General features: G+C 34.6%; 1 protein-coding gene across 3 annotated transcripts in view; it reads left to right on the plus strand.

Moving 5' to 3' along the window:
* The window catches only part of Klp67A (Kinesin-like protein at 67A), an 89,650-nt gene extending 80,665 nt beyond the window's left edge, over positions 1 to 8,985 (plus strand). For all 3 annotated transcript variants that reach the window (XM_081727782.1, XM_081727780.1, XM_081727781.1), the window contains exon 13: positions 8,055 to 8,985. In XM_081727782.1, the coding sequence (XP_081583908.1) occupies positions 8,055 to 8,124 (70 nt within the window). In that variant the 3' untranslated portion in view covers positions 8,125 to 8,985. The remainder of the gene's footprint in view (positions 1 to 8,054) is intronic.
* The last annotated feature ends 745 nt before the right edge of the window (positions 8,986 to 9,730 follow it).

A 9,730-nucleotide genomic window follows, 5' to 3' on the forward strand; every position in this document is an offset into this window, starting at 1 on the left:
GGTTTCACTGTATATATGTGTGTGTAATGTTTACATATCTGAGGTTAAGAACCGGGTTCATAATACGGATCTCTAGATCACTTCTTTATCTGAAGCTCCGAGATCCAAAAGTCTTTGGCCATGTTTATGCTTGTCATTGCTTTATGACGTGGGTTGAAATTCTACAGCGTTTAATATATATATATATATATATATATATATATATATATATATATATATATATATATATATATATATATATATATATATATATATATATATATATAAATCCAAAGATTATACGTATACCAATTGATAGACTTCATCCAACTTAACAAACTTCTGTATCAGTGTAAATACTCATGCGTAGTTTTCGAGAAAATGCTTTCTTTGTAAACGTAACAATTAATTTTGTACAATAGATGTGCTCCGCATTGGAAGAGGGAACCTCACACTGAAGTATACCTCATAGAGCTTTTCATTTCGTATCTTTGGTGACGTCGTTAAGACATTATATGAGTAATGAGATATAATCCAAAATTATAATTAATTCTTAAAATTTTAATTTTTGTTTACCTAGAATATTATCCATAGACAAGAGATACAGGGTAAGTCGAAATGATAGATCCGATTTCGGAAATTTATTCTGTGAAATCTAATAACATATGTTATAGTGAGACATGCTTGTCGAAAGGTTGACTTCACAGTTTAGTTTCCACGCAAAGTTTTCACTTTCAACCGCTAAGTGTCAGCAGCGAGCAATTAACCCGTCGTTGGTTGCGGTCCATTTTGTCACACGGTTGATCGCGAGTGAGTCCAGCGCTCACCCTATATTTTCTTGTAAATAATGAGCATCTTTGTTTTTTAATCTGTTTTCTTTTGGTACGCTGCCACTTTGTTATTTGTTTCCATTTTCCATACTTGTATAAACCATCTTTTATGGTTTATACACTTACACCATTTTACTTTAATTTCAAAACAATTTCACGAAATATCTATACAGAATAATGACTGCAATATGCTAGAAAAGGTTTGGCAGGATACAGATAATCGGCTTGATGTGTGCTGTGTTAACGCGAGATGCCTGCATAGAACACTTGTGATATGTTTAAAGAAAACTTTGACAGTTTACTTTTCGTAGCACATGTCTCACAATAACATTCGTTTATTAGATTTCACAGAATAAATTTCTGAAATCAGGTCTATCCTTTTGAATTGCCCTGTTTATGTATTGGTAGATCACATCGAACTGAACAAGTACTTGGGTAGTTTTCAAGAAAAATGGATTTTATGGCGCTATAAAGCATCTTCGGTGCCTTCCATTTCAACTCAGGCAAAAATAAATAAATAAATAAATAAATAAAAAAAATAAAATAAAATAAAATTGTACCATCACCATCTCAGATATTCTTGAAACTTTTTTTATAGCAACTAGACATGTTTTTAAGAGACCCATATTTTTTTGTTTTGTCGAAAAAAATTTTCTCGCCAAGTAATGGGCCATCAAAGACAGGGAGTATAATTTATGAATTGTAAAAAACATGGAAAATGGTCAACTTCGGAGCCCCACCATTCAGCTATGGAGACAGGTAGAGTTATAATTCTTGTTGTGGTATGTACATAGGGATATAAATAAACTATATTTTATTGTAGTTCGGTTTGCGCATGCGTACCTTTTTGTACATAAATTAACAAATGAACGTTAATTTACCTGAAAAGTCGAAGTTTGCGAATTTTTTTTCGAGCACTTCCGGTTCGAATTTTAAAATTCTGTTTTCACTGTTGGTAAGACCTAGTTACCCGCTTTCCGAAAAAAATTTTGTATCGCTTCTGTGTGCAACCGTTTTGTCGCAAAAAATTCGAGAAATTGTAAAATTTTCAAAAATCGCCATTTTTGGGCGCCATTTTCTCGAAAACACCATCTTTTAAAATTCTGAAATTTTGTCAGATGGTTTAACTTTACATGAATAATAAACACCCCAAATACCATTCTCGACCAATGCTTCATGAATTAACTACAGCCTTTTGAAGTTAGCGAAGTTTCTTTAACTTTGATATCACAGTTAGCAACACTGGAAACAATAAAAATGCAATGATTTGATGATGATTGTGGTTCACATTAATTAAATGAAGAATAAAAGGTTTTCCTGGCTGGGTTTTTATTATTTTGATCAAAAAAGCTCTCTGAAATAGTAAAATGAGCCTCCCCCCTTCTTCGTTTTTTTAAAAACGAAGTAATCTGAGATGGGAATTACGATTACGAAACACACAAATTTTAAGTTCACTTACTTAAAATGGTCTTCGGAAGCAAAATTTCACTGATTTTTTTTTTTTTTTCACATGGACCAATACTTTGCTTGCTTGGTGTCTTCTTCGCTAATAGGAGTAGTACACTCACAACTCGTCCAGAGGTGGATCCTAGGAGTCGATCGCCCTCCCAGAAGAAACTTTCTTATTTTATATATAAATAACACCCATTCCAGAGTTTGGAGCTCTTAAAAGTAGCTCTAAGTAGCAGTATTACACCCCCCCCCCCCAGAAGTTCGTCCTGGATCCGCCCCTGCGTAGCACATTGTAGATAATCACAAAACACTTATTTTCACTTCTCTAATCCTCTTCTGGAAACCTGTACCCTGCTGAAAGTCCATGTGGAAGCATAAACAGCACTTCAACTGTACGTAATTCATGATTTATTCATAATTCTGCTACGCACCACTGGTTATCATAAGTATATGCAAGGGCGCCGATCCTGAGGGGACCGGACCCCCCAAAGCTGATGTGGGCCCCCTATTGCATTTATGAATATACAATATTTGGCATAATTTGAATGCAATTTGTCTTAAAATCCTCATATATATACCTTCTGCATCTGAATCCTCCCCCCCCCCCCCCAATCTACAGAGAAATCGGCGCCTTTGCGCATATGTATGTAACAAAAGTTCCTTTTTGTAGACTTCTTAAATCTACACTTTGAATTGCAGAAGCTCGATTTGGGGGAAGCATGAAGTTAGTTTATGGTGACCCGTTACTGCCATAAAATCTTCGCCATTTTCCGAAAGCCAAAAGTGACTTCGTTGAATACCAGTTACCAGTCGCATACTTTCCCATTCTTTCTTTCTTCCGGAAGTTGTCGAATTCAGTTCCAGGCAACAAAACGAAAGTAATACCCGGAGTTTGTACTTGCACTATACTCACGAATTCTGCGGTTTTAATACTGTGTATCTGTTTTTGCCTAAGGTTATGCCGCGTTGCCACATTCTTTACAACCCCTCCCCCCCCCCTTCCAATACTGTCGCAGAGACCATAGCATGGCCGGTTTCACTGCAAAACCACTGCTTTATCGGACCTGCCTGCATCTCGAACATCTGAAAGCGATTTTTACAGTGGGATGCGGCACCATCATAAATCACTGACACGGTTTGCGAAATTGTAGACACTTATTTCCACGTATTCGAACCTGTTTCTATAACCTATATTTTCGCTTTTCTTCGAGTATTTTTAGAATCTTGTCTATGGCTATGAGTACATGAGCCGAATCGTGTGTTTTGTCGTCGCTTATTACAACAAAACTGTCAGTTGTTCCATATGCCGGTGATATAACTGAAAACCTTTGAGTTTTACGTCCCACGGTTATGCCTGTTAGGCTAAAGGAGACGGTGATGATGAGCAATGAATGAAATGGTGGAATGAAAAAAGTGGAAGGAAACGGCAGAAACCCGAGGAAACCTACGCACACGGTGTTTGTCGGTGATATAACTGAATTTCACTTTGCAGAATAACAGTCGTTTTCAACGATCTTGAAATTTTATACGATGCTTTTCGGTAGCAATTAATTCTCTTTGGATTTTCTTGATGTAGTCATGAATTACAATTCTTACAGTTAAACCAGCAATGTACGATACGAAAACGGAAAGTGGCGCTTTTTTTTTTTTTTTTTTTTTTTTTTTTTTTTTTTTTTTTTTTTTTTAACGAGATCATTGTTTTCCCATATGGCGTACACTCTACACTTATTCATTTTATTCCAGGACATTCACTACATTCTTGAAGAAGACAGCTGTCATTTTCAGCGGATCATAATACTAAAGGAAGTAGGTCACTCATGACAGCTTCAATACAGGTTGCACCTTTGATTTGTTGCAACGCAGTAGCAGATAACTCAAAATTAACTCAGATAATAACACACACACACACTTCCCTAGTAGATTGCGGACTGACCCACTTTAGTCGAATACTATAAAATTCCGAGTGACCCATTCTTATGCTGAGATTGTTCTGTTTAAAAAAATTCCGTAAATTTCTTTGATGGAACGCGTAAGAAATTGTTTCGACTTCTTTTTAAAACTTTTTGTCCTTTCTCGATCACTGTAATGACATCGCACTTAATTGAGACTTTGTCTGGATCATTCCAAGTCATCACTGAGATAATAGTTCAGGCAGGCTTTTTATAGATCATCAGAATTTATTGGATGGCCATTTTAAGTACACTTAAAATTTGTGTGTTTCGTAATCGTAATTTTCATTTCAGATTACTTCGGTTTAAGAAAACGGGCGGGTAAGGGGGAAGCTCATTTTACTATTCCAGAGAGCTTTTTTGATCAAAACAATAAAAAACCAGTCAGGAAAACCTTTTATTCTTCATTTAATTAATGTGAACCACAAACTTCATCAAATCATTGCATTTTTATCAGGGTGGATTGATTTAAATCAGTCTGATTTAAATCACGATTTTAATCAAGATTTAAATCACTTGATTTTTTTAATAAAAATCTTTGATTTAAATCAAATTCCGAAATGAATTAATTTAAAGTGAAAGTAAGTAAAATCCCGTTTCTCTTCTGTTATTCCGATTATGGAAGATAATAATCATAATACAGTGAGACTCAAATGTATGTAAACACAGCATGAAACGAGTATCATGTGGGAACTATCAGGGAAAATCCCGTTTGAACGGGTTACGGGTGAACCCTGCTTTCTTCTCTTTGTAACACAGGGTTTTAAAATTTCTGTTCCAACGGGGAAATCACCATGGACATTTAAGATGAAAGCTCTTTTGTGTTCATGTCTATTTGTTTGTTTCCAGATAATAGGGGCGTATTTAGAGGGTTCGATCCCCTCTCCGAAACAAACAAAAAAAAAAAAAATTAGATTTTAAAATTTTGGGCGAAATTTATGTACTAAATACATAGAAGTTCCTCGGGATCGTAATACGGCAAATTTTGGATGCGTTAAAATATCGAATAATACTTTTGATAAAGTGGATACTTGACCCCATTGCAGAACATGCCGCGATCTGCGATGTGATCGCAGAAAATTTGCCGCGCCTGTGCAGGAAAAATTGTAAGAGGAAATAAAATAGCCAATAGAAAAGTATAAAAACGTGCCTGCTATGTATAGATGTCTTAAATGCACGGACAACTCGCATTTGAACTGTTTTTCACGTCACATAAAACATATTTTTAACAATCACAAGTGTTTCTTCTTCTGGAAATGATCATCTTGATTTTTTTATTTTGAAATTCCTGCAGGGAATTCGTGTTACTATTCAGTTCAAAATCTCTTATCATCGCGAATTGTATCGAGGAATTTGAAGCTTTAAAATATATAAAACGATAATTATGCCTGTTGTGCTGTATGGTTATGAAACATGGTCGCTTACGCTGAGGGAAGAACGCAGACTTGAAAGTATTTGAGAATAAAATCATGAAACGAATATTCGGAACCAAAAGGAACGGAAATGAGAAATGGCGAAAACTTCATGATGAGAAACTGCATAATTTATACCATTCACCAAACATTGTTAGGGTCATCAAATCTTGGAGGTTCAGGTGGGCAGGACTAGCGAGAATGGAAGAAAGTAGGAACGCTTTCAAAGTTTTAACTGGAAGTCCAATCGGAAAACGACCATTAGGAAGACCTAGTCGCACATGGGAGGGCAATATTAAGATGGATCTCGCAGAAATAAGAATACAAAATAGAAACTGGATTCAGTTGACTAAGGATAGAAGTCAGGAGAGCTTTTGTGAGCATGGCATTGAACCTCCGGGTTCCATAGGTCATAGAGTGAGTTAGTAATTTTAGGCGAAATTTATGTACTTTATATGTATTTCCAATTGTTTAAAAATATGCCCCTGCCAAATATCAGTAACTTTCGTGAAAAAAAAGTGTCATGTTGATATACATTGCTGTACTTTTTCCTTAATGCTTAAGAAACATTGTTTGGGGTTGAAATAGGTTAACGATTGGGATTTAAATCAAAATTAAAACCCAATACTTTCACTTAAATGACATAATTAACATTTAATACTAATTCCTAATGTTTTTTCTTCAGTTCGCGACTTGTATCATACGAAGAAAAAGATTTGATTTAAATCAAAAAAATCGATTTAAATCAAAAAAATCAACAAAAATGATTTTTTTCAAAAAAATCGTGATTTTTTTCCACCCTGATTTTTATTGTTTCCAGTGTTGCTAACTGTGATATCAAAGTTAACGAAACTTCGCTAACTTCAAAAGGCTGTAGTTAATTCATGAAGCATTGGTCGAGAATGGTATTTGGTGTGTTTATTATTCATGTAAAGTTAAACCATCTGACAAAATTTCAGAATTTTAAAGATGGTGTTTTCGAGAAAATGGCGCCCAAAAATGGCGATTTTTGAGAATTTTACAATTTCTCGAATTTTTTGCGACAAAACGGTTGCACACAAAAGCGATACAATTTTTTTTTCGGAAAGCGAGTAACTAGGTCTTACCAACAGTGAAAACAGAATTTTAAAATTCGAACCGGAAGTGCTCGAAAAAACTTCGCAAACTTCAACTTTTCAGATAAATTAACGTTCATTTGTTAATGTATGTACAAAAAGATACGCATGCGCAAACCAAATTATAATAAAATATAGTTTATTTATATCCCTATGTACATACCACAACAAGAATTATAACTCTACCTGTCTCCATAGCTGAATGGTGGGGCTCCGAAGTTGACCATTTTCCATGTCTTTTACAATCCATAAATTATACTCCCCGTCTTTGATAGCCCATTACTTGGCGGGAAAATTTTTTTCGACAAAACAAAAGAATATGGGTCTCCTAAAAACATGTCTAGTTGCTATAAAAAAAGTTTCAACAATATCTGAGATGGTGATGGTACATGCTCTGCCTGAATTGAGATGGAAGGCACCCTTCTTTCTTGCTAATAATTGATATTTTTAGATCAAAAGATCCAATATATTTCAATCAAAAATTTTCTTGTATATCTGGAGAACTACATACAGGGTGTTTCAAAACAACAGCGATAACGTTTGGAAGATGATTCCTGACACCAAGATAAAACAAAAATTATAGACCAACCTGGGTGCACAAATGCTTCCTTTCGGAATTATAGGCTGCCGAAAACATAAAAAATGTACTTTAAACGTCCATAGCTCCAAAACTATGAGGCCAACCATAGTCGGGTCAAGGCTTCACGTAGGAACCATGTTTCAGAATCCTAAGGTATTCACGCAACAATTTTTATAGAGGCAGTTCGGTTATGGGCATATAATTTGAAGTACTTAACAATTACCTCTATAAAAATTGTTGTGGAAGTGCCGCAGGATTCTGAAACATGGATATTTGGATAGGGCACAAACTAGTTCCTAAATAAAGTCTTGACCCGACTACGATAGTTTCCATAGTTTTGGAGCTATGGACATATAAAATTCATTTTTTCATGTTTTCGGCAGCCTATAACTGAAAGAAAGCATTGGTGCACCCAGGTTGATATACTTTTTGTCTTACCTTGATGTCAGGAATCGCCTCCCGAACGTTGTTGTTTTGAAACGCCCTGTATAATGGTACCAAACCCAAACTATTAACTCAGTATGATGTGCTTATCCTGTAAAAAATATGAAAACTCGATTTAGGGGCCGTTCAAAAATGTTGTGGCCCCTGATTCAAAAACTAATTATTGACCAAGATTGCAATCTTTTGATGCAAATTTTTGGATCGTTCTTAAAATTCTTGTTCTTCTTTACATAGTGATGCACCGTACTACTTGTAACATTCTGCAGGAATTTTTTTTTCTATTTATTTATTAGGAAAGCACTCCAAGGGAATACGTACGGCAATAGATTGCAGCTTCCAAATGAAAGGCAGTGGAAACTTTGATTGAAGAGAGACATGGAAACTACAATGTTGTAGCAAGTTCGTGAAATTACATGAAGCAGCGGAGATTCAAGGCCGAAATTAGCTGGCTTTTCTGTCAGTGTCAATATTTCGTAAACTTGAATCTGTTAATGATTACTTCCATTTATTCTGGGGCTATGGCTGAAAAACCAAAGTGTAGAAGGGGAAAAAATGAACGTTGTTAGCCTTATTCAAATTAAAATAACTTTTAGTACATATTTCTATTCTTATACAGGCTGCAGTAAGATGCGAAATGTATCCTCTATTTGGCGTATGAATATACATAATAATGCTGCTAAAACCAAATTTCCATTATGTGTTTCAAGCTACAAGGAAATTATGGTTATTTTTTAAAAAATGTAAATAGTGTATTAAGTACGAAACTACGTCCTTCAAGCTTTTCATAAAGGAATAACTGAATTGTTTTGTAATTTGTCCATTTTTTAAGCATTATATATATTTTTTCCATCCCAGAATTTGAATACCAATATTTTTACATTCTCTTTAACTAAAATGAATTAAGATATCTACAAAAAAGACCCCTGCCAAGGTAATATGTCCATGTAAATTATCGTCTAGATTAGTTTGTACCTTAAAAATTTATATATATACTTTAAAACTTTTTATTGTGTATGCAGTTCATTTTATATATACATATATTTTAAAGTTAGTATATGTCTTTATATTTTAATGTGGATATCTTTAGTTGCTTCTAATGGATATTACCTTAATGTATATGCCTTCCATTTCTTGTACTAAATAATTATTTGTAGAGTGTTTTGTAGTGTCTTTGTCAAATGTATTACAATTTTAAAGTACAAAATAAACAATTTTTGTTATGTATGAATGTTTTTATTTATTTAGTATTCACATACTGGACTTCTTAGTATTTTCAGATCAAGATCGATCTCACATCTTAGGCGAATTTTTTCACACTTTGTTATTTAGTTCGTGATGATTGATGATCGTTCATATTGTCTAGTGTGTATCGTTCTACTGAGTATTCGGCACATTCTTGTGGAATGTCCAGGATAGTAAGATACTGAGAGAATATTTAGGACCGATGGATAATATTAGCAAATTTTGTGAGATGACCGTGTTTTCTATTACTTTGTTCTTGTTTTTATCATTATTATTATTATTATTATTATTATTATTATTATTATTATTATTATTATTATTATTATTATTATACGAGGAGAAGCCAAAAAGTAAAAGGACTCGCACTAGGGTTTGGTAACACTGCTAGTATTCAGCGCTGAATTAGTGTCATCAGCAACACTTCTATGTAACGTGTCACTCATATTCCCGCGTTAATCGTTGGAGTGTAGCAGGCCATTAAACATGGCAGCTCCATTGTCGATCTGCACCAAAGAGGAAGTGAGGGCAGTGATTCGCTTTTCGTTTGCAGAAGGTGTTAACCCTACGGAAATTATTCATCGAATGCAGGCTCAGTATGGTGACAGCTGTGTTTCGTGAAGCAAGCTCTGCGAATTGATAGAGCGTTTCAAACAGGGAAGAACTTTATGTGACGAGGAAAACAGAAGAATCACAGTGGACGAAATCGCCAATACTTTACATATTAATC

The sequence above is a fragment of the Thermobia domestica genome, chromosome 10, assembly GCF_964235325.1.
Source record: "Thermobia domestica chromosome 10, izTheDome1.hap1.1, whole genome shotgun sequence".
NCBI lineage: Eukaryota > Metazoa > Arthropoda > Insecta > Zygentoma > Lepismatidae > Thermobia > Thermobia domestica.